General features: G+C 61.3%; 4 protein-coding genes across 18 annotated transcripts; 2 read left to right on the forward strand and 2 right to left on the reverse strand.

Annotated features, from left to right (window-relative positions):
• The first annotated feature begins 1,414 nt into the window (after nt 1-1,414).
• PLP1 (proteolipid protein 1) lies at nt 1,415-8,385 on the forward strand. 2 transcript variants are annotated; one of them, XM_040571802.1, is made up of 7 exons: nt 1,415-1,584; nt 3,519-3,705; nt 4,216-4,477; nt 5,294-5,462; nt 5,628-5,701; nt 5,845-5,910; nt 6,372-8,385. In XM_040571802.1, the coding sequence occupies exons 1-7, from the start codon at nt 1,581-1,583 to the stop codon at nt 6,441-6,443; spliced, it is 834 nt and encodes a 277-aa protein (XP_040427736.1). In that variant the 5' UTR covers nt 1,415-1,580; the 3' UTR covers nt 6,444-8,385. The 2 variants fall into 2 exon arrangements, with proteins under 2 accessions (XP_040427736.1, XP_040427737.1); XM_040571803.1 differs by having other exon boundaries at nt 4,216-4,372.
• A 2,908-nt stretch (nt 8,386-11,293) lies between these two features.
• Nucleotides 11,294-17,097, reverse strand: RAB9B (RAB9B, member RAS oncogene family). Of its 13 annotated transcripts, none has more exons than XM_040571815.1 (5): nt 17,024-17,085; nt 15,900-15,969; nt 15,597-15,720; nt 15,178-15,266; nt 11,294-14,906 (listed from the first exon to the last, which is right to left on the reverse strand). In XM_040571815.1, the coding sequence occupies exon 5, from the start codon at nt 14,648-14,650 to the stop codon at nt 14,045-14,047; it is 606 nt and encodes a 201-aa protein (XP_040427749.1). In that variant the 5' UTR covers nt 14,651-14,906; nt 15,178-15,266; nt 15,597-15,720; nt 15,900-15,969; nt 17,024-17,085; the 3' UTR covers nt 11,294-14,044. The 13 variants fall into 13 exon arrangements, with proteins under 13 accessions (XP_040427749.1, XP_040427748.1, XP_040427744.1 ...); XM_040571814.1 differs by lacking the exon at nt 17,024-17,085 and adding an exon at nt 16,277-16,552; XM_040571810.1 differs by having other exon boundaries at nt 15,597-15,969; nt 17,024-17,097.
• A 499-nt stretch (nt 17,098-17,596) lies between these two features.
• On the forward strand, nt 17,597-20,381 carry LOC121077051 (cell wall adhesin EAP1-like). The gene is made up of 5 exons (XM_040571804.1): nt 17,597-17,791; nt 18,309-18,493; nt 18,696-18,773; nt 19,273-19,350; nt 19,964-20,381. Exons 1-5 carry the CDS (start codon nt 17,638-17,640, stop codon nt 20,093-20,095), a joined length of 627 nt encoding a protein of 208 aa, XP_040427738.1. The 5' UTR covers nt 17,597-17,637; the 3' UTR covers nt 20,096-20,381.
• Nucleotides 20,133-21,818, reverse strand: TMSB15B (thymosin beta 15B). Of its 2 annotated transcripts, none has more exons than XM_040571820.1 (3): nt 21,662-21,818; nt 21,158-21,262; nt 20,133-20,625 (listed from the first exon to the last, which is right to left on the reverse strand). In XM_040571820.1, exons 2-3 carry the CDS (start codon nt 21,255-21,257, stop codon nt 20,588-20,590), a joined length of 138 nt encoding a protein of 45 aa, XP_040427754.1. In that variant the 5' UTR covers nt 21,258-21,262; nt 21,662-21,818; the 3' UTR covers nt 20,133-20,587. The 2 variants fall into 2 exon arrangements, with proteins under 2 accessions (XP_040427754.1, XP_040427753.1); XM_040571819.1 differs by having other exon boundaries at nt 21,693-21,798.
• Nucleotides 21,819-25,826: the final 4,008 nt, after the last annotated feature.

Consider the following 25,826-nt stretch of genomic DNA (forward strand, 5'->3'; position numbering starts at 1 on the left):
GGAGAAGGTCTGACAGGCTTTAGGTGGAGCGCACAGGGATGGGTGAAATAAAGCCAGCCGGGGGGGTCTGCTGGGCGAGGAGCGCTGGAGCATCAGGCGCAGCACGGGCAGGCTGCGCGGCCCCGGGGTGGGGGCACACGGGGAAGAGCTCGCTAACAAGCAGCTACCAATTACCCAGGGTTCTGAGGCGCTTTGTGCGGAAATCACAGCCCCCTTCATTGCTCGCATCCCCCCCGACGGCATGAAGCTGCTGCTTCCCCCCGGGGTGCTCACAAAGCACGAGAGCTTGAATTCCTACAGAAGGAAAAAAGACGGGTTTTTATTTTCCCCCCCCCCCAACATTGTTTTTCCCTTTGGTGCCTGCCTGCAGGCAACGCAATCCTTTGCAGGGAGGTGAGCTTCAGCGTAAGGAGATGATTTTTAGAAGCGTTTTCTTCCTGCAGATAACCTGAGAGAACCACAGCCGTCCCCGTGGCCCCTGGCATGGCGCCACCACGTCCCCCATCCCTCGGCACAGTCCCGATGACACCAGGGGTGCAGAGGCCGGGTCCCTTTGCATTACCCTGGGGACTTGCCCGAGGATGCTGCCCACAGCGGCGGCAGAGGAGCCTCCCGCAGTGCGGGGACCCCCCCCCCCCCCCCCACCAGTGTCCCCATCCCTGGGGACGGCCGGGCCCTGCCACCTCGCCGCCTGGCACAACGCGGGGCATTGAGGGACACAGCGGGGCTTTGTCCGCCCCGCGCCCGCCGGGCAGGGACCTGTTGCCCTCTGCAGGCTTCCCCAGCCCTGTGCCGGCTCCAAAGCCGCAGCACCCAGGGAAGCTGGGGTCCCGAGGGAGATGGGGGCACCCGGGGGAGCTGGGGGCACCTGGGGGAGCTGGGGACCCCCGGGGGAGCTGGGGACCCCCGGGGGAGCTGGCCCCATCTGGATCCCTGGGTCCACCCGCATCACTTGGGGACCCCTCTGCAGGCCCCTGCCTGGGGACCATGCCTGCTGGAGCCCTGTCCCCCGACCCACACAGGGGACGTTGCCCCTGCCAGCACGATTCCCATCAAAATAGAGAAAACACCCGGAGCACCCAAGGCTGGAAGCAGGTGCCTTGGGCTGGGGGGGCCGGGCGGAGGCAGAGGGACGTCACCCCACCGATCCGATCCCAGCCTCCCTCATTGCTGCGGGGCACAGCCAGAAGCAAACACAGCCCAGGTGGGCCTGGGGGTCCCCAGAGCCACCGCAGAGGGGCCACCCATGACCCCCCCGCACCCCCAAGCCGCTCTTTTCCTATTGCAAAGCCTTCCCCCCCCCCCCCCAGCCCTGCGTGTCGCTGCTCTGCCCACGCAGCACCGAGGGGCTGGCAGCCAAGGGGTGCTGCTGGGGGGGCCGGGGCGGGGAGGGACGGGGGCTTGTCCCTTTAAGGGGGGTGGCTGTCACGCAGAGAGCCCTTTTCTTTGCTGGAGAGCGGGACAGGCACCCAGAGGGGACAATACAGGGCGAGGGACTGCCAGGAGAGGCGAGGGCTCGTCCCAGCCGCAGACAGAGCCGAGGCAGCTGAGCGCACGGGGAGCGGACCGAGTCCGGCGCCATGGGTGAGTATGGGGGACGGGGGGGGCTGCACACGGGGACAGCTGCCTGACACGGCGCCGGTGGCACTGTCCTGGAGCAGAAAGGGACCGTAAAACCTTCCCCCGGCACCAGCAGGCCCCGGGCACTCGGGTCCCCGCGGCCGGCAGCCTGCGGGGAGGAAGCCTCCGGGTGGCGGGGACGGCATTTTGCTTCCCCACGCCGATTTCTGGCCCCGTTCTGCCTCCCGGGACACGTCCCACCACCCCTGCAGCCCCAGGAGGGCTGGAGAGCTCCCGCCCGGGCTGAGCCCTGCCACAGCTCGTGCCGCTTGTGTGCCCGCAGCCTTGGGGTGGCGGGGGCACCCCGGCGCGTTGGTTCCCCCATCGACACAAGAGCCAGTAATTACGGCGTATCCCCGTGGGTCCTGTCCGGCCCCGCAGCGGCTGAGCCAAGGCACAAGGCCCGGGATTGCGCCGCACAAGGGCTCTTTCTCTCCTCCCTTCCCCTCCCTGCGCTTTCCCATCGCGGCAGCAGCTTCCCGAAGCCCGCGGGGCCGGGGCTGTGGCGGGGAGAGCCCTGCCAGGCCCTGCCGCGTCCACGGGGCCGCTCGCCAGGCCCAGCCCCAGCCCCGGGCACCTGCCTCGATGTTCCCTGGCTGGCATTTAGGCTGGAAAAAAAAAAAAAAAAAGGAAAAAGAAGGAAAAAAAAAAAAAAAAGAAAAGAGTTGGTTTGTGGCAGCACCCCGCTGCGGTGCGCACAGCCGTCCCCACGGATCCGACGAAATTCAGGGAGCATCACTGTGGGAAGAGCCGGGGGTGACACAGTGGGACCCCCCCCCCCCCAACCTTGGTCCCGCCGTGCCCACGCCTGCCCCATCCAAGGCAAACAGGCGGGGGGGGTCCCAGCGCCCCCACAGCGCTGCCTTTGTTCCCTGTTTGCTCTCGGCCCGGGGGGGCCGCAGGGGGGGCCGCGCCGGGACAATTCCCCATTGTCCTCGGTGCCACCGCGCGACCTTGCTCTGCGGGGAGGGGAGGGCATCGCTGGCCGGGCCCCCAAGGCTCCCTTGTCCTCGAGGGAAGGGAGAGGTGCTGCGGGGTCTGTGGGGGGAGCATGGGTTTGGGAACGCTTCCAGCGGTGCCGGGCGGGGGGGCAGGGACCCGAGCGCCTTTTTGGCATTCAAGGCACAGCCTGCTGTGCCTGCCCAGGGTGCGTGGGGGGTACAAACCTGCCCTGAGCCTGCCCGCTCTCTGCACCTCCAAACCCAGCCCCGGCTATCAATCCTGCGCGCCACGGCCCCACCGTGCCAGTGCCCACGGCCCCACTGCTGAAACCCAAGCGCTGGGGCTGTACGAGCCGCACGCCAGCCCTTGCCCCCGCTCCCCCTGCCCACACGCAGGTGCCCGTGCCCTCCTGCCAAAGAGCCGTCCCGGAGGGCTTACAGCCATTACACAAGCGCTGACGTTCGGGAACCAGCACGGCTCCTCTCCGTAAGCACGCCTGCCCGTGCAGCTGGGCTGCAGCCCGAGCTCGGTGTGCCATTCCCCCCTGTCTGTGCTGGCAAAAGCAAAGCCCCGGTATTTCGGGCCGCCGCTGCCCACGGCCGGGCTCTGCGGGCAGCAGGGAGCCCATTAGCAGCTTGTTCACCGCTCCCGCTGGCATCACGCTGCATCGCCTCGCACCGCCGGGCCGTCTCGCCTCCCCGTGCACCCCGCTGCCTGCTGCAGGCAGGGCTGCCCCGTGTCCTCGGTGCCCCGTGCCGCTGTCACACCTTGTCCCCAGGTGCCTGGAGAGCTCCCCGGACAGCTGCTGGGTTTGCCTCTCCAGCACCACAACACGGCATTTCTGCTTTTTCCCTTTATCATCCCCAAACCTGCCGTCCTCCTCCCGCCTGCTCCCGAGCTGGGGCCCCGCGGGCGCTGAGCTCTGCCCGTCCCGACCGCCCCTCTCCTCCCGGCAGGTCTGTTGGAGTGCTGCGCAAGATGCCTCATCGGGGCACCCTTCGCCTCGCTGGTGGCCACCGGCCTGTGCTTCTTCGGGGTAGCGCTGTTTTGTGGCTGCGGGCACGAAGCCCTGACGGGCACCGAGCAGCTCATCGAGACCTACTTCTCCAAAAACTACCAGGACTATGAGTATCTCATCGACGTGTAAGTACCCTGCCTGCCGCATCGCGGGGCTCCTCGCGTCTCCGTCGTGCTCCGTGCCGGGAGGAGGCGGCCGGGGCTCCGCTGCCACCCGGTCGCTGCTGTCACCCTCCGGGGTTGCGGTCGGTGCCACTGCTGGAGACCCCGGGCTGTGTTTGCCCCGGGGCAGCCTCACACCAGTGCCGTGGCTGCATGGCAGGGCCCGGCGGCCGCTTGTTTCCTTTTCACTCCTCTTCTTATCTGACCTCGCTAGGTGCCACGGCACGTGCAGGACGGCCGCACCGGGTAGGTATGGAGGGCACGGGGGGGGCTGGCGGTGCTCTGCAGCCCCCCTCGGCACGGCCCTGCCCCAGCTCACCCCTTTCACTGCCTCCCCCTTGGGGACAGTGGCTTCGCCCCCGGGGGCTGCACGGGGTGCATGGGTAGGGTAAGTCGCGGTGGGCAGGCTGCCCCGCCTGGGGTCGGGCACCCCAGCACTGCCTGAACATCCCTGCCCGCTCCTCTCCCCGGCAGCATCCACGCTTTTCAGTACGTCATCTACGGCACGGCCTCCTTCTTCTTCCTCTACGGAGCCCTGCTGCTGGCCGAAGGCTTCTACACCACCGGTGCCGTGCGGCAAATCTTCGGGGACTACAAGACCACCATCTGCGGCAAGGGCCTCAGCGCAACGGTAACCGGGGGCCCGAAAGGGAGGGGAGCGCGAGGCCCCCAGCGAGCTCACTCTTTGCAGCGGGTGTGTCAGTGTTTGGGAAAGTGGCTAGGACATCCTGACAAGGTGATCTTAACCGGGGTTCGGCACCCCTTCGCGCGCCCACAGCGGGTTCGCCGCGCTCGGCATGGCCGAAGGGCAGGAGACGGCGGCTGCCTGGGTTTCGGGGCATCCCCAAGGGAAGCACAGCCCGACTGCCCTCCCTCAGGCTGGGAGCGTCCCCCAGGGACCAAAGCAGCTGAAACGGCTGTGGCTTTTGCCGGCAAACAAACTTCTTGGTGTTTCAGCATCGGCTGAGAGAGCCGTGAGCACCCCTGCAAGGGTGGTGCGTGCTGGCAGCCCGAGGCTCTCCAGCCCCCGTGCCCGGCGTCCCCAGGGCCGTCCTGTCCGCAGCGCCCAGGGACCTGTGACAAAGTGCTGGCAAATGGCAAGGGGAGCCTGTGGCCTCGGGGAGCGGAGGGGGACGGCTGCGGTTCCCTTCGGGGACGGTCGGGGTGGCACCGCGGAGGGAGGGCAGGAGAGCCGCGCTGCCGAGCCCAGGGGTGTGCAGCTGCGCTCCCGCAGAGGCCGAGCCCCGCTGGCACGTGGCTGTGGGATCCCCTTGGCACGGGAAGCGGCAGCTGTGCCGCTGCCACCGGTCACCCCCACGTGCGTGTGACCGTCCCCGAGAGCCGGCCGGGCGCCCGGCTCGGGCTTGTGCTCTGCTGGGTGCACGGGGATGCGCCGGGCTCGGCGGGCGGTGCAGAGCCGGGCACTGGCAGCATCCCGGTCCCTCGCCTGCCCCGCGCCCCCTCCTGCCTGGGGACCCTCGCGCTCCCCTGTCCCCATCCCAGGCCGCGGGGTAACCACGGCCGTGCCCTTGGCTTGTCCTGCCCCTTGCAGTTTGTGGGCATTACCTACGTCCTGACCATCGTCTGGCTCCTGGTCTTCGCCTGCTCCGCGGTGCCGGTCTACATCTACTTTAACACCTGGACCACCTGCCAGTCCATCGCCAACCCCAGCAAGACCTCCGCCAGCATTGGCACCCTGTGTGCGGACGCCAGGATGTACGGTGAGTGCTGGGCTTGCTGCTCGGGGGCTGCGGTGCTCCCCCCGCACCGTTCCCGCTGGCACTGCGAGGGAATGGGGCTGCCAAGAGGGACCCAGAGTGGAGAGGGGACGGAGAGGGTCTGGGGGGTCTGTGCCCCGGCTCACCCCGCTCCCCGCGGCTCCCCAGGCGTCCTGCCCTGGAACGCTTTCCCTGGGAAGGTGTGCGGCTCCAACCTGCTCTCCATCTGCAAGACCAGCGAGGTGAGCACCTCCCCACCGCCCTCCAAAGCCCCAGCGGGGCTGAGCGGGGACCCGCAGGTGGCACGGGGATGGTGGCAGCCTCTGGGCTCGCCTCCCCGGCTGGCAAGTGACACCCTGGGAGCTCACCCCGTCTTCCCTTGCAGTTCCAAATGACTTTCCACCTCTTCATCGCGGCCTTTGTGGGGGCTGCTGCCACGCTGGTCTCACTGGTGAGTCGGTGCCCCCCCTGCCCGGCCATTCTCCTCCGCCCAGCGAGGATTTGGGGGCAGAGGACGACAGAGGTGGTGGGCAAGGACGTGACAGAGCCCGTGCTTGTGTCGTTTTCCGGCACATAAGTGCAGACGGCGAGCTCAGGTGATAAGAAGGTAGCAGGAGAGGCAGCTGCTGGAGGGGGCCTGGAGGGGCTTTAGGAGGCTACCGGGGAGAGGTCCTGCTGCCGTGCACCAAGTCCTGTGCCTTCCCCGACTGTCCCCACTCTGTGCACCACAAATGGCACTGCGGCGTCCCAGCGGTGCGGCAGGGCCACGGGGCTTGCCCCAGCAGGCTGACCGGGCACTGGGACGAAGGGGTGCTGGTGCTGGGCGCAGGGGTGCGCAGCGGGCTCACCCCGGCTCCCAGGCTGGAGCGACCTTCTCCTCCTTCCCCTCGCTCACTCTCCTCCTGCCCGCAGCTCACCTTCATGATCGCCGCCACCTACAACTTCGCCGTCCTCAAGCTGATGGGCCGAGGCACCAAGTTCTAGGCTGCGAGGTGGAGCCCAGCCAGCCAAACGCCCTTCTTTTCTCTAACCCCGAGGCTTTAACACTGCAGCCGCCCGACACCAGGTCTCCTGCGTTAACTCTGCCTTTGCCGCTGACTCCCCTCCTCTTCCTCCCTCGCATCCATCGTGCTGAGCGTGACCAAGAAGGAGAGCTTCCCACCAATGGACACCCCTTCGTGCACTTTTCTCTCTGTGCTCATCATCGGTAACCGGTTCGCTCTAGGGCCAAGCCCTTCAAAACCAGCAAGAGAAGAGGAGGGACTCACTCCAGTGTCCCTGGGATGAGCAAAAGCCTTCGTGCTCCTGGGAGGCAGAAATCCCTGTAGATTGCTCTAAGAGTAGCAAGAAAGAGGCTAGAGAGAAAAGGAAGTTGGCCAAGTCTCGGTACCATTGCTAGAGACTCTCCTGGAGCTGACTGCCGGCACCTCTCATGGATGGAGGATGAGAACAATTTTTTTTTCCCCTAGTAAAGAAAGATGAATTTACCCCAAAGTGCCTGCTGCAGCCAAGGCAAAGGGCGTTTAGGGCAAGGATCTTCCCGTTGCGGAGAAGAGAGCGCTGACCCCGATGCTGATAAAGCCCGTGCCCCTAACCCAGCTGCCCCTATTAAGCCTGAAGGAGTTTGGTGCCTGTGGACAAAGGGGACTCTGAGCTTTACACTCCAGCACCGCCGGGGCCCCCAGCATGGGGCAGGGCAGCAGGAGGCGGCAGGTATGTGAGGGGGGGCTGCCCTGAGAGCGTAAGGCCAGAGCAGTCCCTTTTGTAGGACAGGACACCCCTCCGGACTGCTCGTCTCCGTGTGCCTTGTCGCCTAACAGCTGCGCACGCCAAACTCGGTCGTTCCTTCACAATGGTGCTCTTCTCTCGGGGTGACGTCTGCTTCTGTAACGTTTGCTACGGCAAAGATCTCGATTTGTTTCTCATCTGTGCCAAACGTAACGTCCCCTCCTCCTGCCTCCCTCTTCCCTCACTTTATCCTTTTTTTTCCTGCAAGTCAGGACAGCCGTCTTGTGTCTAGCCACGTCGGGAAGGACTGGCGGCATCTCGTTTCCAGTCGAAACCCACGAAGAAGGGCAGGAGGGCGGCAGCTCGGTGGGCAGGGGGCTGAAACACGGCCGTTCCCCGCACACCAGACCCCGCTGGCTTCCCCAGGGCAGGGCGCAGCGGGGCGAGGAGCTGGTGGAGAAGACCTTTCCCGCAGCAGCCCGAGGGAAGCCCTCTGGCCAGGCGGTGTGGGTCCATCCCTACCTGCCAAAAAACAGCTCCCAGTCCTCCCCGACAACTGATATTTTGTTTTGTCCTTCCCCCACCTCGTGTTAACGCTACGCTTCGTGTTTATTTATTGGAGAAACTACTTTCAGTAGCAGACCGTAGCTCCACCTTGCATGGATATTTTTTTTTTTGGTGTCTGTATTATTAATATTTTTCTAAGTGCCGATTTCAGCAGGGGCAAGGATAAAGGGGCCGATCTGCTGAGCAGAGCGTTCGAAGGATCCTTGCTGCTGGATGCTGAAATAGGTTGGCCAGGCTACCAACGCACACGGGCTGGGGAGGGGGAGATGCCAGCTGGGACCGCGGGGTGGGGAGAAACCAGTCAAGATCTGGGAATTCACTTCAACGCCATCTCTCCTGGGGGTTTGCTGGTTTGTTTATTTTTTCTTTCGTATTGATTTAACAACAAATAACCAGACCCTCCTTCCCACCCTTGTCCCCAGACCCCAAACACACACACATGCACACGTGCACACACACAAACACACAAAAAGAGCGTTAATCAACTGAAAGTGTTTCCTTCATTTCTGATCTAGAATTTCAACTTGTTAACAAGCAATAAAAAGGAGCAAGTTTTTAGAGACTTATCTTACAAGATGTATTTTATAAAAATTAAAGAAAATAAATTAAAATTAAGAACATTCTGAACAAGATATCTGTCTGCGTCTGTTTGTTGCTCTGGTCTCTGTCTTCCCCATCCCCCAGGGAGGGAAGGGGAGCAGTTGTCCACTCCACACGTGGGCCCGCAGCCCCTTTCTCCTTCCCACCTCGTCCAGGGGGGCCATAACCCCAACCCTGACTCCAGTACCTTTGTTCCCAGCTGGGGAGCCCTTATCACCACTCTCTCTCCTCCAGACACCCAGAGGGAAGCTGGGGTTTTCAGGAAGCTCACATTTGGTGAGGTGCCGCTGCCCTTTAGTGCCCTGCTTACGTGGTGCCAGCCTCTGCCATGTCCCCTAATGCGGCACCCGTAGCATGGTCACCACAAAACAAATCAGCACGGCTCAGGCACACGAAGCTTGCAGCACATGATGCACGTGGTACAAGCACGTCCAGAGCACTCCCTCAAGATGAGCAGTTCTCACTTGCAGCGAGCCCTGGTTGAAAGAAGGTGGTCTCATCTGGGCACAAGGGCAGACCTGACAACTTCAGGGTCCTGTAAATCCAGGTCCTGTGCTCTGTGGACAGCTGGCAGGACATTTGCTGCCAGGCCGTGAGCAGTTTGTGTGGGGCTGGCGTGGTGTGGAGAGGTGGGATGGAGTAGTTCTGCTTGCATTTGGACAAATGCCACCCTTTGAAGCAGGTTTCAAAAATAACTGATTCAAACGCTGCTCTTCTTGGAAATCCCCCGCAAAACAGCCTGTTTCAGGTCATTCCCTCCAGGAGCAGTGCTCTGGAGCCCTCCGGGGAGCGAGGCCCTGGAGTGATGCTCCCAGCCTAGGGTCAAACCCCAGCACGGCTCCTGTGGTGGGAGGAACTCCAGCCCAAACCTCACTCTCCCCCCATTTCCCCAGTTCCAGGCCGCTCCGTGCAGCGCCGAGGTTTCCCACACGGCAGGCCGGGGGAGGTTTAGCTGCTCCCCCAGCTCCGCGCAAGGCCGTGCTTGCACCCTGGCCTTGCCCCGGCTCGCAGAAACCCGCGGGGCTGCGGCCAGCATCAATGGGGCCCTTTGTTCCCCGCGTTCCCAGATGCCAGCACCCTCCTCTCCCCACGCTGAAAGGGCCCTGTGTGTGTGCGATCAGGCCGGGGAACAAAACCACGTCTCTTTGCGAGGACAGGGACCAGTGCCCCCCTTGCGCGGGGTGTGAGGCTTGGGGACGGCAGCGCGAGGCGGCGTGTGCAAGTGGCCAGCGAGGCCAGGAGAGCGGCCCGAGGGCTGAAGGATGTGTGTAGCCTCCTCAGGGCTCCTGTGGCCCTGGCTGCGGAGGGCAGGGACCAAATCCTGTCTTGTGATGAACTGGCCCAGCGGGAGCTCTGACAGGGAGCCGCCTGCACCGTCCCCAGGCCTAGCGGCTGAAGCACGGCAGCAGGTTGCTCCCACACAGCCGCACCACAGAAAGGTGCCGCTCCCAAGGCTCCCTTACGGGCACCTCCCCCGCAGCACCACGGCGGCTTCCACCCCTGTGGTGCTGCCAGCCAAGGAGGCTGAGCAGGGAAGCCCTCTGGCACGGGGCAGGGGACGAGCCAGACTAAAGGCACCGGCACTGCGCTGCGCAGGGGAAAGAAGGAGGCAGGGATGGCCGGGCAGCGCCGGGCAGGGCCCCAGCCCCATCCCCTGGGCCGCTCCCGGTGCCCGGCCCTCCGGCTCCCCCCCGCGGCCGCCGCCGGGGCCCTGCGCGGCCGGAGCCGGTCGGGGCCTGCCTCAGCGCTGGGCTGTGAAGACGAGAGCGGGGCTCGGGGACAGGACCCGGCCCTGGAAGTGAAGCCACCATTTCCCTGATCTCTCTGTCCCAGCCGCCACGCTCCCTGAGGCTTGCAGGCAGCCGCTGTCAGCGGTGCCGTCGCCTCCCCCCGCAGCCCTTCTCAGCCGAGCGGGGGGCTCTCCTCACCCCAAAGCAGAGTGTATCAGTGCTGCCACAGCTTTTCACCCATCCTCAGACACAGGCAAGAAAGCATGGACCCAGAGAGCACGTTCCTATAAACCGTACAGCTGTAAGAACCCCCCTGAGGAGCTCTCTGCTATTGCTTGCAATGCCCAGATCCCTGTGAGGGGACAAGCCTCGCTATCACCCCTGCCTCTGCCTCACATTTTTGTAAAAATACTGCACATCAAGTGAGTTGGTAATTCTGACGGCTTTAGGTAGATCCTCGCTGGCGTTAGATGCTGCCTCACCAAACCCCGTGACTCCTCCGAGGCTGGGACCCTCTGCCACCAGGTCACGTTGGCTTTTTCTCAGCTGTATTTTGAAACGGCGGAGGAGGCTGGAGGCCCTCAGATACTCCAGCATACATTTAAAAGCAGAATTTCCAAGGACTTGAAACCGTATCAATGCCTCTGGAAGCACAGATAAGCAAGCAGACATGAGAGAAAAAAACAAGCTAAAGGTTCTGCCAACAGAAACAGCAGGCAAGGACTCTGCAAACACAAAGAAAGCCTCCCAAAATAAGTGACCGTCCTGGCAGGACGGTGGAAGAGAACGGTCCCCATATGCTGATTTCTGTCCCAGCATCCTATGGAAACTATGTCTGGTTACAGCCCCCTGGAGCATGAGGGACCGATTCCAAGATTACAGGAAGAAATCAAAGGAAAGCACAGCTCGCTGCTGAGAGCCCAGGCCGAAAATTAAAATATAGTGACAGAAGGAAGCAGTGTGGAATATTTCTGTTATGAAAGTGTCTTCTGATGTGCTCTTGAAAAGACAAAACTGGTCAGTGGATTCAGTTTGTAAATAAGTTATATTTACTCAACTACTGTTCAGGAATAACCAACACCTTTGTTTCACATTTAGTGACATCTCTCAGCCAGTTGCCACAACTGACCCAGCTTCACGTCCCATTCAGGAGAACAGTCACTGGCTTGAACTTCGATAAACCAAAAAGTCAACACTTTCTGAATTCACTCGAGTACATCCACGTTTTATTTGCTTAAATAAAGGTAGAATCTCAGTTTTACAATTCCAGTTCCGTAGCGATAGCAACAACTGCAGCAGCATGAGTGGACACAGGGAGGGGACAGCTGTTGGCACTGAACTTTGCAACAAAGAGTTCAAGATCCTGGCTCCTTCGGAAATTGTGCGTATCATTTAGAATAAATTAAACAATTTAAATATACTATACTTTTAAATGGATTTTTAAAAACACATAAGCCTAATAAAATATTTTTTGTTTTAAAAAGGCAATCCAACATCTGTTAGAAATAAAAGATGCCGTGCAGCACCCTCCAAGGAACGCACACTGTTTGCACAGCCTGTGAACCATGAGGCTCTCGAGCTTCAGCCAGGAGCATCAACACGCCCCCGAGGCACGGCAAACAGCATGCTGTGCTGTGCCTGTGCTGTGCGTGTATTCCTCCTGCACCACAGGCTGCTCAGTCCCTGCCCTCGCCCACCAGAGGTACAGTCCTCACAGAGATCACAAGATCCGTGCTGGGACAGAGGCAGTTTCACCTGCAGGGAGCTTCCTCTGCAGCCCCCATGCCAGGCTGGACAGCAAACAGGAGCCTGAGCCCAGAGGGCCTCTGTGGGAATGAGCTCCAGTGGAACGCGTCTGTTCGGAGCAGAACCACAGGTCACAGTTTGGGATCTTGAAGGAAATGTTAAGCTGTGTTGAACTGAAGAAAAATCTAAAGGTAGGTGGAGGTCAGACATTGTTAAATAAATAGTAATATTAATTTTAAAATCCTGTAAAAATATGTTGCACCTACAGAGGCAGAGCCTTCTCTTACACTTCAAGGGACCTGATTTTTCAGAGGCTGCAAGCACTCCCTATCCATTCCTGTGAATGTGAGCGTTCAGCCCTGTTTAGAAATCAGATGACCCCAAAGCACTTTGTGTTAAAGCTTCAGCCCCTTCCACGTGTGGCTGCCCTGTGAGAAGGGCAGGATCACCCTGAGTTCCCAGAGGAGACACCCTGCAAGTTCAGAGACTGCTAGGGGACGGGGATTAGCTGCCACCAGCCAGTGTGAGAGCGGAGACTCTCCTGCTCTAAAGCAGAGTATATGAGGCTGCTCTACGTGAGCTACGCGATTTGCTATCCAGTAGCTCATCACAGTGGGAACTGCATTCAGCAGCTAGCGGATACACACTCAGGAAAGCTCTTCCCGTGACAGGCTCCTACGTGCTTACAGGCAAAGTCATAGTTCTGAACAAACACTCACACGGGAAGTTGCAGGAGATGAGGTTACAATGGCAAAGACAGCAGCCAGCAAGCGCTGACCTCTCTGCTACACACAAATAGCTTGGGACTAACACTAGCAGGGGGCAGGAGCTGGGATTAGCAAAGCCTGGCATCCTTTCCTAGAAGGCTTCCTGCCCCCCCATGTTTTTCAGCCACCTTGACCAGAAGTGGAATCAGTCCAGACCTCTCCACAGTGGACTGAACACAGCTGCCATTAACAAGGGCCAATTAACTGAGCAGACATTCGCTACCAGTAGTACGTCAGTTGAGTTACAGACAAAATGTATTTGATTCTCCTGTAGGGAGCAAGGGCCAGGGCAATGGCGTGAGTTCACTGCGCTGAGCAGCACTGTCCCTGACAGAACAGGTAATACCGTTGCAGCATCTAAATAGGAACGTCTATGTTAAAGCAACCGAAGATGCTGACCCACCAGCTAACAAAGCACGGTGGTCACCGGCCCCACGCACAGAACGAGCGGATTTAACAGCTGACCACGCATGAGCCGGCCAGCTGCACTCTGAGGAGACATCCCCCACACCTTCCAGCCAGTCTGCCAGAGCACATCGTCTGGACGCAGCGGTTACTTCTGGCAGAAACCAGCTGACGACTCATGCTCCAGGTCTCCTGAACTCCCGAGTAACTCTAAACCCTTTGACATGACCTGGAGAGTATCCACATCGGTATTTTTCATCCAGGGCTATTCAAGATATGAGAAGCAAGATCTGGTGTTGAGCCTCCAGAAGAGACAAGGAAACATACATTAAACAAGCAGCAGCCAGTCTCTCCACAAAACAACACCCACACAAGACAAAGTTAAAGGTGGGGAAAAACAGACCAGAAACAGGCAGCTACGAAGAAGTGATGCTGCAGCATTCGGTTTCTTCTGTCCTTTCTATGTTGTTTCGTAACAGAGTTCTCACAATTCTTAGTACAATTCAGTCTCAGGACAGAATGCCTTGATCCCAAGGAACAGATACACACATCTCACCACTCTAGTACCTGGCATTCTCACAGTTGTGTGGGCCACAGCCTCCCCAAGAGGTTTCACTCAGTATGCTGAGCAGACTTTCCTTTGGCAGTAAGGTCATGAGTTTAGTGGGTCTAGTATTTTTCGAGTTCGGGGCTAAAACACTTCAAAGAGTGTCTGGAGCGCCCTCAGCTTTGTTCTGCAGGCAGTTCTCGGTACAGATCAAAATTCACTGTCTTTAGTTTAACCCAGTCCTTTAAACCTGCTAAAACAGGCAGAGATGGAAGCAGGACTACATTCGCATGCTCTCTGGCAGCTCCCTCCTGTAGACACATCCTTTGCGCCCGGGAACTCCAGCCAGAATTCAGGCGGTAAGGCTGCAAACTGCCCAGTGAGCAAACCACCTATCGTCCTTGTGGCCGCCCGCCTCAGAGTGCCCCAGAGCTGCCCGCACTTATTCCGATCCAGCCGCCGGCCCAAGCGACGCTCCCGAAGCGGCAGCCTCTCTTAACAGCAGGAGGACCCCGACTTGGAGCTGGAGTGCAGGTCAATGGTGTGGCCCAGCATGCAGTGCTCTAGCTGCTCCTCCACCGCCAGCACCTGCCGCACGGCCTCCTCGAAGGCCACCGCCACGTTGGTGTCATCCTTGGCACTAGTCTCCAGGTAGGGGTAGTTACCGTTCTCCATGCACCAGGCCTGCGCCTCCTCCGTGCTCACCTGTCTTTCAAGTTTGTCGATCTTGTTGCCCAGAACCACGAAGGGGAAGTGTTCGGGGTCCTTCACGTCAGCGTAATAGACGAACTCCTTCTGCCAGTTACTGAGGTTCTCAAAGCTCTGCCGGTCGTCCACGCTGAAGGTCAGCAGGCAGCAGTCGGCTCCCCTGTAAAAGGGGGTTCGCAGGCTCTTGAATCTCTCCTGTCCCGCAGTGTCCCAAATCTGGAGGGTCACAAAACGCCCATCCACCTCCAGGTCCCGGTTTAAGAACTCCACACCAATCGTGTGGAAAGCCTGCGAGTCAAACTTGTTGGTGACGTACCGGTTCATGAGGGAGCTTTTCCCAACCCCACCATCCCCAAGCAGAATGACCTTTAAGAGCAAGGACTTCCCACTCATTGCAGCAGGACGGAGTGCCACCCGACCAAGGCAATCTAGAGTTCAGAAACAGTGCAAGACAGCTATTTGAATCACAAATTCTGCAGGAAGTCACCCAGCTGAGGACCTAGAGGTCCTGTCTCTTGCAGTGAAAGACTGACTTGGACTCCACATGCACTTAGCAGAGCTGAAAGAAGTAAATCCGCACCCCAGGAATCTCTCCCAGTTGTTCTGGTCCCCGTCGGAAATTAAGCAGCAGCGTTGAGACCGGTGCACACTGGAATAAAGAACGCAACATTGGTGCTCCTCACCATTATGCTGGGATTTCCAAGAGGTTTAGGAAATAACTGCAAGTCCACCCTAGATTTCAAGAAGAGTACTACAACAGCAGCCTTCTGCTATTGTCCGATCTCTACATTATTTCAGGGAAAGTACAGAGTGAAACTCCAACTTTTGGATTTTGATGCAGGTGCACAGGAAAGAACAGAATATGGAACTGCCATCCCCATTTCTGAACAAATCTTGTAAATAGGAGAAGAATCTCTTACTAGAACACCCGGTAGAGCTGGCAATTAGGCAAGTTTTCCGGCACACAATTCTTCCATCAGGTCTGAAATGGAAGCAGCAGGTCTCCACACTAAGAGCAAGGTGAGAACAGCTGTTGAGCGTTAGTTACGTATTAATTCCACTACATTTGAAGAAAACTTTGTGTACCTGAAAGCTTATCTAGTTTTGCCAAACACACCATCACCCGTTAAACATCTCTTCTTGTCTGTGTCCTCAGGCTAGCGCAGAAACAGCAAAATACCACCAGGGATCACCACCAGGCCTTCCTTTCGTACTGTACAATCCCTAGCTAAATCATTTCTCCCATCTGACTGGAAGGATGTAAGCGATGTCCAGGCCTAACATCAATATAAGTCATCCAGCAAACCAGTTCTTAATCACCCCGAGAACGCTGACTCACCTTAGAAGTAGAGCTGCGCTTGTTTTCTGTGCATGAGCTCTACAGCTCGGAAGAGGTTTCCTGGGCACAGAGACCCGGCTTCTCTGCTGCTCCTTCTTGGCAATGCTGTTCGCAGTCCGCTTTGCTAGGGCACAGGTGCAAGTTCACATTGCAACGAGCCCAGCACCACGGCCTCCTTAGTCAGCAGCCGCAGGAAAGAGGCCAAGCGCCGACCAGTCCTCCCCCTCCCAGGGGCATTCTACGAGCGAAGGTAAACGCCCGACAGAGAAGAAGAGGTTTGTTTTGCTGCTGTCTGTACTGTACCTGCTCTAGAAATACAGCACTTCTGTCTCCGGGACTCTCCAGGGAATGCCTTCCTCCAGCATAACAGCCGCTAAAAAGAAACAAACACCCGTCAGTGAGGTTGCCACAGCCGGGCTCAGCGCACCGCCTTTGAATCCGTAACGCTGACCCAGGCTGGACAAACAACAGATGAGTTCTAGGACGCTGAAAGCACGGCGCTGATAACTGGAGTAAAACAGCCAGGCGCTGAGGACACAGTTCCCCTTGCCATCGGTAAAATGGAACGCTGGTCGTTTCTGACTGGGGCAGGATCAGTGAGTACATCGTGGATGCTAAACCCCAAGTAAGACAGAATAAAAGGAAGCAGCTCTGGCACGCGCGCACAACCTGTGTCTCACCTTGATTTGGAAGAAGCCGACAGCCTGGCCTGCCTACCCGCGCACTCTGGAACCTGATCTGAAGACGGAACGTGTACCTGAATCCGCGAGCCCGGGGAGCGAGCCAGCTGCCGGGAGCCTGGTATGGAAGAACGGAGCGTGCCCGGTCGGGAAGGAGAAGGGAGCGCGCCTGCTGCCCCCTGCCGCGGCGCTCCTGGAGGGGCACGGCCGTGCAGCGCTGCCCAGCGACCCAGCCCCGCCTCGGGCCGGCGCAGGAGCACCTGGTGCTGCTCAGCTCGGCTCTCCTGCCCCTTCAAGGCAGAACCGCGTTAGTGGCAGGGGCCCTGCTCAGCTGGGTTCCTCTTTTCGCAGCTCTCTCAGCCGCAGAGCCCAAATCACAAACTTCAGCTCAGTCCCCGCACCAGGCGGGCGGCCTCACCGCGGGCTCTCCGCTCTCACTTCCCCAGCTCGCAGCCGGGCGAACCGGGCGGGCCTGAGCCGGCCGAGAAGCCCCAGCGGGACGCGACCGGCACCGGGGCAGGCGGGCCCCGCCGGGCTCCCCGACCCCTCGCCCTGCCTCCCCCAGGCCCGCGATGCCCGAGAACCACCGCCGGGCCCCGGCTGACCGGACCGGGCAGCGGATGGGGCCCCGCGGCCTCCTGCCCTGCCCTGCCCTGCCCTTCCCCTCCCGGCTCGGAGCGGCGGGCAGAGGGGGGCCGGGCCCGGTCCCGCTGCCGCCCCCCCCCATGCCGGCCCCCCCGCCCTTACCGGCCTGGCCCCGTCCCGGTGCCGCCGCCGCCGCCGCCGGGGGGCAGGTGCCGGCCCCACCCCGCGCATGCGCGGCGCAGGCGCCCTGCCGGCGGGCGGGGCCGTTCCCTCAGGGGGCTGAGGGGGAGCCCCGCGGAAGGGGGGGGGGGGGGGTGTGAGAGGCCCGGCGCCGCCCCCTCGCCCCGCACCGGGCACCCGGAGCGGTCCCTGAGGGGGTCCCTGGAGGGGAGCTGCCCCGCGCCCCGCTCCGGGGCACCTCCACCCTGCCCCAGGTCGCGGCCCCCGTCCTCGGGGCGCCCCGCTGCAGCTGCCGCCTGCGGGCAGCAGGAACTCAGGGTGCGGGGCCGGGCGGGGACAGGCCCGCTTCTCATCGCCGTAATCCTTTGTAATAAAGCACCGGGGGGGGGGGGGGGAGAAGCAAGCTCCCCGCCGGCTGCCCCTGCTCGGCCCGGGGCCGCCTTCCCCGGGAGCCCGCCCAACGTGGCGGGGGCCGAAGCTCGGGGCTCGTCCTGGCCGCCCCCCGGGGCTGGCGGCTGGCAGCCCACGGCTCGCGTCCGCCTGCGGGGAGCCTGCGGCCCGCAGCAGGGACGACCCCGGGGGGACGCGGGGCGCGGATGGCCCCGGCACGCGGCCCCCTGCTTCGGCCGGGCCTGCCGAGCCTCCTCGAGGCCGGGCCGGGCCGTGCCGGGCCCTGTCCGGCAGGGCGGGAAGCTCGGGGCGCGCCCGGCTCGTCGTTATCCCGGGCTAAGCCCGTGCTCGCCGGGCTGAGTAAGCTCCTGTCCGTAAAGCTGGCCTCCCGGGCGTCATTTCGAGAGCGGCGGTGACTTCTGGGCTCCTGGGGAAGCTGTCGGTGCGTGCTGAGCGCGGCACCCTGCGCCGCTAGCCACCGCGGCCGCTGCCTCGCCTGCTGCTCTCGCCGCCCCGTTACCGCCGCGTCCCCGCGGCTCTCCTCCTGCACGCCTGCACACACCTGCACCGTGCACGCCCTGGGCACGCCCGCGTGGCCTCCCAACCACCTCTCGGTGCAGGTGTTCCCTCGCAGCTCGTGCGCGCAGGGGAGCTGCAGAAGCTGCACGGGTGGGAAGCCGGGGGGGGGGGGGCTGCCTTAGCTCAGTGTGGTGGCAACACCCGCGACTATCCCCTCCGTGCAAACCCATGGGGCCAAATCCTCTCCCGGCTGAGTCAGAGGGGATGGGACAGTGGAGGGGATCCGGTGCGCATCCCGGCCACAAGCCCTGATCCGAATTCTCCCCGTGCTGCTGATCACCAGGTATTTGTCTTGCAGGGCCCGGATTCCTCCTGCCGGTGACTCAGCCGCCTCCTCCCTCCTCTGCAGCGCCGGCCACAGCTCGCTGCCCGATAAAGCCATGGGAGGAAACCGCCCCAGGAGCAACGGGACGGCCCAGCGGGAGCAACACGGATATTTCCAGGACGTACATGGCCCCCCCGGCACCTGGCCCTTCGAGGAAGGTGCAATGGCATCGTCTGTGCCCGTGCCGCCAAAGCCACGGTGTTTTGGGGGGACCTCAGCCTGGCAGGCATCCCAGCCTCCCACGCCGCTGGCAGCCCTGTGCCGATACGTGCCGGGGCGAACAGGGAAGGCCCAGGGAGGGAGGGAGGAAGGGACAGGGTTGCTGTGAAGGCCCGCTCTGTAATGGTTCTCCCGTTACAGGCTAACCCTCTCCTGCCAGCGGGGACATTTTGGGTGCTGGGTTGCAGCACGGACTTTTCCTTGTCCTTACAGGTGAAGGTACGGGGTTTGGGCAAGGCAGCCGGTACCTCCCCGTGGTGATTTCGGTGGGGATGTGGGTGAGCTTGCTCGGTTCAGCAGAGCAGGGGGTGCCGAAGCAACACGAAGGCGCTGAACCCGCTGCCTGGCGCTCCCGGGGCCGGTTCCTGACCCGTCTGTGACCCATCCACCACCTGCTTTGTGGAAGGGGCTGAGAAGCTCTGTGACGGGCAGGAGCAGCTTGCACGAGGGGCCTGGGGGCCTCTCCCCAGCAGGGGCGATGATGACAACTGGCCGGTACTGGGGGAGCAGCAGCCCCCTGGCCGCCCTGAAGGAAACCACTAGCCCTGATGGAGTGACGAACAGCTGCTGACACCCCGGCACGTGGGGATGGCCGTAAGGCAGCCCCAGCAGTGCGGGTGTGGGGTTGGTACACCCCGGACAGGGACATCGGGGTGCTGCAGGGGGCACAGCCGCCCCAGCGTGCGCTGAGCTGCCTGCCACTGCCCTCACTCCACAGAAAACCCCACAGCGCCCTGACGCAGCACAGCAACACCAACCTCGCGCCTCCAGCCCTGGCCGTTCTGCTGTTTGCAGGGTGAAAGCGGTGGCAGCCCCGCAAACGGCGTTATTTGCAGCCCTTGGTGTGGGGCGTGGGTGCAGGCACGGCCGGATTGGTGCCACACGGGGACGGGTACAACAGTCCCATGTTTGTCCCCAGCTAGGGACACCAGCCAAAACTTAGCTGGCAGATCTGCCTCCACCTCCTCTGTAAGCAGGCACAGCAGCCTGTGTGGTGGCCCCAGAGGCCAGGTGGAGGTGACAAAGTCCTGTGACACCTCAGCAGAGGCCTGGGGGCACCAGCAGAGCCCAGCTCCCCCTCAGCCTGCAGGACCAGGAACAGCTTAGAGGGTACCCAAAGGACCGAGCCCAAGCCACCCTTGCAAGGCTGGAAAGAGCTCCTTGAGCCAAGGGGGGCTGGAGGTGAAGGGCTATGCCAGGCAGCGAGGGGAGAGCCCTGCCCCGAGGACAGACCCAGCGCCCACGGGAGCCGGGTGGCCCAGGCACACAGCAGGAAGGCCACGATTAACCTCCGATAACGCACCAAGGAACCACTATGGCAAGGGGACAACTGGTGGCACGAGTTGAGCCCCACAGAAGCCTCAGAGGGGCACCGGCACACCCCAAGCTCTGCCCCCCCCCCCCCCCAGGCCACCAGGAGCGAGCCCTACACACATACCAAGCCAGACTCAGCTGGAAGGAACCACCCCACGGCCCTTGGAGCAGCACCAACCTCCAGCAGAGCCCTTCCCGCCCCCCAGGGCATGCAGGCCTGCACCTGAACCTTCACCAGGGAAGAAAGCCACAAGCCAGAGGTAAGTCATTATATTTTTTTTTTTATTTTATAATAAACTTCTCATTTTTCCCCCAAGGAAGACAAAACTTGTGAGTGAGGCTACAGAACACCGTCAGTGAAGAGTATGCGAGACAGACCCAGGCCATGGGCTGGGCCAGAAGAGATCCCACTCCCCCACGCAGAAGGGATCCGTCCCCAGGAGCCTCCGTAGCCCTTGCTCATCTCCCCACCGCATGAGAGCGAGATCAGAGCTGTCAACAGGCAGCGGCTGTGCAGCAGAGATGGGGTTAGGTCAGGCTTTCGATGGACTGAGGGGGCCACGCTTTGTCCCCCCCACCTGCCAAAGCTGCCAGCAAGGTGGGACAGTGGGTTAGGTAATGCAGCTGTTTTCTATACATGTAGATGATGTAAATTAAAAAAAAAAATGATTTAATTCAAAGCAAAAAAAATCAAGTGCTCTTCCCACCAGGCCATCTTTCTAGGAAGACTTCACACATTCCTTTTCCTGCTCGATAGCTGAAAGAGAAGAGAGGGCCATTAATCTGGTGCTGTTTTGTAGGAACACCCACTGGAGCTGGCTGTAGAGCAATCACTCAGGCCCTGGCAGCCAGTTTTATTGTTTGAACCCAAGTGGCAGAACCAAATGCCTCAGCTCATAGGGTGGTGGGGCACACTGGCCATCTGCCCTATGCACAGGATGGTGCCCACCGCCACCACGGTCACAGCAGAGCCTGACCCTTGTCTCCAGGTCCCCACGGCAGGCACAGGGAGTGCTGCAGCCCCCTGACGTCCTCACCCCGAACCCTCACCCCTCGCTCAGTGTCGTTCTTCTGGGTCTGAGCCCAGCTGCCCAGAAGCGCCTCTCCCCACCGAATTCCTCGGCAGTGAGATCAGCACACGAGGACACCCACTCCACGGCCAACATCTGCCTCCCCTGCAGCCCAGCACCAGGGCTCAGCTGCGCCCCGGGGCCCCCCACCTCCAGCCACCCCCTGCCCACCACCACCACCACCAGCCCCAGGAGCCCCCCGCCGGTCCCCGCACTCACTCTCCTTGGAGGGCAGCGTGTTCTTCTCCTCCGTGTTGGTTTTCTTCAGCTTCTTCTTGTCGAATTTCTCCACCTCCGAGAGGTCCGGCTTGTCGCACATCTTGCCTGCGAGACGCCCCAGCTCGCTCAGCGGGGGTACCAGGGCAGGGAAGGCGGGGGACCCCCCCCGGCGGCGCAGACAAAGGCAGCCCACCCCGGGGCGCCGCCCGCCCGCCCCCCGCCGCTCCCGGCGGCGGACAATAGCGCAGGGCGGGGCCGGCCGCCGCCCCGAGCCCCGCGCCGCTCGCCGCCGCCCCGCTCCCCTCCGCGCCCGCCGGGACCCCCCGTCCCCCCACCTCTGGGCGCCGCAGCCCGCACCCGCGGGCGCCCCGCGGAGCCTCCCCGAGCACCATCCGAGCGCGCACCCCCCCGCCTCCGGGGCGGCCCGAGCCCGCCGCGCCCCGGCACGGTGGGGCAGAGGCCGCGCCCCGCTGCCCGGCGCCCGCAGCCCGGTGCCGGCCGTACCCGGTGCCGCTGCCCACCGCCGCTCCGCTCCCTCGCTCCAGCTGCTCCTCAGGTGAGACTGGAGCGCGCCGCGTGGGGCGGCGCCTTATATACCCCGGCCGCCGCCCAGCCCGCGCGCCCATTGGCTGCCCGCCGCGACGCTGAGCCTCATGGGAAGTGAAGTCCGTCCGCTGGCTGCCGCCGGCGATGCGAGGCCGTTCGGAGAACTACGTTTCCCAGCGTGCCTCGCGGCGTGGCCGGGGGGGCGCGTGTGTGAGGGCGTACGCGCACACACGCCCGTGTGCAAGCAGACACACACAGACGCCACACACAGAGACAGCGCACACAGACCCCCCCCACATGTACGCACCACACACAGACCCCCCCACATGTACGCACCACACAGACCCCCCCCGTGTACGCACCACACACAGACCCCCCCCCCCGTGTACGCACCACACACAGACCCCCCCACATGTACGCACCACACAGACCCCCCCCGTGTACGCACCACACAGACCCCCCCCGTGTACGCACCACACACAGACCCCCCCACATGTACGCACCACACACAGACCCCCCCCGTGTACGCACCACACACAGACCCCCCCCACATGTACGCACCACACAGACCCCCCCCCCGTGTACGCACCACACACAGACCCCCCCCACGTGTACACACCACACACAGACCCCCCCCACGTGTACGCACCACACAGACCCCCCCCCGTGTACGCACCACACACAGACCCCCCCCACATGTACGCACCACACACAGACCCCCCCACGTGTACGCACCACACACAGACACCCCCACGTGTACACACCACACACAGACCCCCCCCCACATGTACGCACCACACACAGACCCCCCCCCGTGTACGCACCACACAGTCCCGGCCCCATGCACTTGCACACCCCCGTGCCCCTCACAGCCCCACTCCCCTCACACCCCCGTGTGCCCCCACACGCAGGAAGCCTTGGGGCTCAGGCGTGCCCAGGGGGACAGCGCGGGGTTAGTGTGCCCCTGCCCCCGAGGCAGCACGCCCCCGGCCAGACACGTGCCCCGCTGTGGGGCTGTCGCCCAGCAGCACCCCCATGAGCAAAGGGGCCACCGATGGCTTCTCGGGGAACATGGGTCAAAATGTGGGGCCCGGCCCCATGGGGGCTCGCCCAGCCCTGCTGCAGAGATCCCTCGGGACGGCAGCGGGGCAGCAGCTGCGCTGAAGCGGCTCTCACACCGCCTCTGGCCCACGAGCCTCCCGCCAGGCTTACTGGTGGTTTTGCGGAGAAAATCCCCAGCAAGCCCGAGGAAGCATTTGCTTCGCATTTTTTAGCTGAAAGGCTGCTGTCGTGGGAGGGGGATGGAGCGTTCTGCATGCCTTGGGCTCTGACTTAAACAAATCCCAGCGTTTGGCATGCACACAAGGCAAAGGCCGAGACCTACGGCCACATCCTGAGACGCGGCTGCTGTTCTGAGACGTTTGGTTGGGAGCAGCCTCCATACAGCTCTCTCTGGGGGGAGGGAAGGGGCTGCAGGCAAAGCCCCAGGCCAGGCTGCTCCCGGAGCAGCTGTGCTTTAGTGCTGCAGCCCCAGCCCCTCGCCGGGGCCAGGTTTTGGGGTGGCATGGCAAAACATGTTGACTTTACGTGCCCCACGGCCAGGAGCAGCAAGCCCGGGCAGGGCTGCCTCTGTGAGCATCCTTCCAGCCCTCCCTCCAGAGCCTGCGCCGCAAAGCCCACCGTGAGCTGAGAAATGGCACATTTCTCCTGCGCGGCTGAAAGGAAAAAAACCCCACCCAGTTTCAAAATGAAAGCAAGGAAATCCTTTTTGCCTTTATGCAAATAGGAAGGCAAGTGCTTTACCTTGTGTTTACTCTCCAGCTGTGCCTGCCTCCCCTCCAGCTTCCTCCTCTTTCCCTGCCTGTTTTCCTCACGCTTTGCAGATACTGAACGGCCTCTGTTTTATCTTTTGTCCCCAGCAACCACGGAGCATGAGGGCATCCGGTACCCCGTCCTCCCCACGCACAGCCTCTCGCCTGCCCCAGCCGAGGAGCAGCACCGGCCCCGTGGGACGCACCGCATGCCCCCGACGAGCTGCAGCGCTTTGCAGACCCCGCGGCCTTTGTCTGGGCACAAAGCGTGGCGGGGGCCTTACAGGCACAGGCAGGGAGCTCGGTGCCCCCCCTTCCCCACCGGCACCCACCCGTTGCTCCCGCAGCGTTAAAGCCGACCCGTGGCGTTTCCAGCAGGCGAGATGTGGGGCTGCTGGGGCGCTGTTAAATCCCATCCTGCACAAAGAGCGAGCGTATACCCCAGCAAGAGCTTTATCCCATGACAAATTTGCCAAGCCTCCCATAACCGCACGACCTGCTTCTTTCTCCCGCGTTTTGGCATTTCTGCTCTCAGTAATTTATAATGAGAGAACTGAGACATCACCAGAGAGGAGGAAAGCAAAAGCAGCCCTGACCCGAGATAGAAGGGAACAACCGCCATTTTAGATGAGTTTTAAATCTCCCACAGAACAGGGCTTTCAGGGCTCTGATAGAGGCTTGCTGATGGCCGTTTCCAGGAATGCTTTATTTCCTCCTCCAGGAATAAGGAGGCAGGACTTTTTCTGCATCTGATCAGAGGGTTTTTCCAGCCTCTTGCCTAGAGGGACAGGCACAGCACCACGCCACAACCCAAATCCCCTTCAGTTGCAGCTGCCTGGCTGTGAGCCAGCCCCCCAACTCAGCGGGGCCAGTTTACTTTTTCAGTTCATTTTTAACCCCTGCCTCCTGCCACCATCCTCTTTTCCACCAGGGAAAAAGCTGGGTGCCTCAGGGAGGCAATGAGTACGCTGGTGCTGCTGTGTTACACCAAGACATTGGCTCATTTCTCCCATGGATTTTGCTTCTCCTTGTGCTTGCCAAGGCAGCAGTTTCAAGAAGAGCTTTGTTATTTCTTCCTACTTCCCCATTGCTCAACAGCAGCAAGGCAAACTGCTCGTTTCTCCAGATCACAGAAACACCGAGTGTAAGAGATGAGAAATCATCTTTACACTACTAGGGAACAGCGAGAAGTGGTAGGGAACTGAAGTGCTGCTGAGAACAGTCTGGGATATGCCTCATCTTGCTCCAAACAGCAGACAGGTCCTGCTGCCTGCAAGGCACAAATGGTTAGCCCAGCTTTCCCCGTAGCTGAAGGCATCCCCAGCGTTACCTTCAGCTGCCCTGGCAGGTGAGCTGGGCAAGGACACAGGACTTCTCTGTGACTGATACATCCATTTCTGCTGCTGTTGCTGCTTTTACATCAGGTAGCAGCCTGACAGACAGGAGCAGCATCAGTCCCTGCATCTGCCCTCTGCAGCCAGCAGCACCGTGCCTGTGGCCGTGAGCTGCTGAAGCTCCATCCTCTTCCTCTAGCTCCCCCTCAGGTACAGAGCACAGGGAACGACCCACTTGGGATTTTCTTCTGAGGAAGCGAATGACTTGCTTCCTATGGTATTTCATTAGCAGCTGTAAAGAAAGCCTGTGAAAACGCTGCACATTTCACCTCTAGAGCACTGCGTGTTCCTTATTTACTCCAGAGGCTCCCCAGGACAGGCTGGGGAATTGCCTTAACCACAGCACACAGCTCAAGTTAGCACCAGCACATCACGGGGGGGGGAGGCAATGCTGCTGGACTGACCTTGCTTGGGCTGACAGCTGAGCACCCCCATCCTGTAGGGCAGTGCAGGAGCCGAGTGCCTGCTGCTCACAAGGCTGGGGCTGCTTTCCTCCCAGCCAACCCCGCAGCGAAGGGATTCCCTTACCACAGCTGCCTGATGCTACTTTTGTGACTGCCCTGGAGGGGGGAGAATGCTCTAATCCTCCTACAGGCACGTGTGAAAAACAATAGCACCCTGTGCTTTAAGAGCACAACGGTCACTGCCAGTCAGCCAGTCTGTCTTCAGATAGGTTCCGCAGTTTGAGGATGTTTTAAACCTTCAGCTGTAAAGCTCATGTTCTCATTTTCTTTAAGGAAGATCAGATCTGCTACATCACACCCTGATGAGACCCACAGCAACAGCACCGCTGCCACGCTGCCAACTGAGAGGGGGCAGAAATCCAGTTTGGGTATTCAATGACCAGTACTGAAATATTTTAACAGAGGAATGACAATAGTGCTCTTCAGCAACAGTCTACCTGAGGCCACGGTTCCT

This window comes from Cygnus olor, chromosome 13 (assembly GCF_009769625.2).
Source record: "Cygnus olor isolate bCygOlo1 chromosome 13, bCygOlo1.pri.v2, whole genome shotgun sequence".
NCBI lineage: Eukaryota > Metazoa > Chordata > Aves > Anseriformes > Anatidae > Cygnus > Cygnus olor.

What these genes read in the sequence shown, in the direction of transcription:
- TMSB15B (XM_040571819.1), bottom strand. Translation starts at nt 21,783, where the DNA reads ATGGGCGCGCGGGCTGGGCGGCGGCCGGGGTATATAAGGCGCCGCCCC. An exon ending in TGAGGAGCAGCTGGAGCGAG is followed by an intron (nt 21,263 to 21,692) that starts GGAGCGGAGCGG and finishes GGCGTCTCGCAG; the next exon opens with GCAAGATGTGCGACAAGCCG. An exon ending in CACGCTGCCCTCCAAGGAGA is followed by an intron (nt 20,626 to 21,157) that starts GTGAGTGCGGGG and finishes CTTCTCTTTCAG; the next exon opens with CTATCGAGCAGGAAAAGGAA.
- LOC121077051 (XM_040571804.1), top strand. Translation starts at nt 17,638, where the DNA reads ATGGCCCCGGCACGCGGCCCCCTGCTTCGGCCGGGCCTGCCGAGCCTC. An exon ending in CACCTGGCCCTTCGAGGAAG is followed by an intron (nt 18,494 to 18,695) that starts GTGCAATGGCAT and finishes CTCCCGTTACAG; the next exon opens with GCTAACCCTCTCCTGCCAGC. An exon ending in CCTTGTCCTTACAGGTGAAG is followed by an intron (nt 18,774 to 19,272) that starts GTACGGGGTTTG and finishes CTCACTCCACAG; the next exon opens with AAAACCCCACAGCGCCCTGA.
- RAB9B (XM_040571812.1), bottom strand. Translation starts at nt 14,650, where the DNA reads ATGAGTGGGAAGTCCTTGCTCTTAAAGGTCATTCTGCTTGGGGATGGT.
- PLP1 (XM_040571802.1), top strand. An exon ending in TGCGGACGCCAGGATGTACG is followed by an intron (nt 5,463 to 5,627) that starts GTGAGTGCTGGG and finishes GCGGCTCCCCAG; the next exon opens with GCGTCCTGCCCTGGAACGCT. An exon ending in CCATCTGCAAGACCAGCGAG is followed by an intron (nt 5,702 to 5,844) that starts GTGAGCACCTCC and finishes CTTCCCTTGCAG; the next exon opens with TTCCAAATGACTTTCCACCT.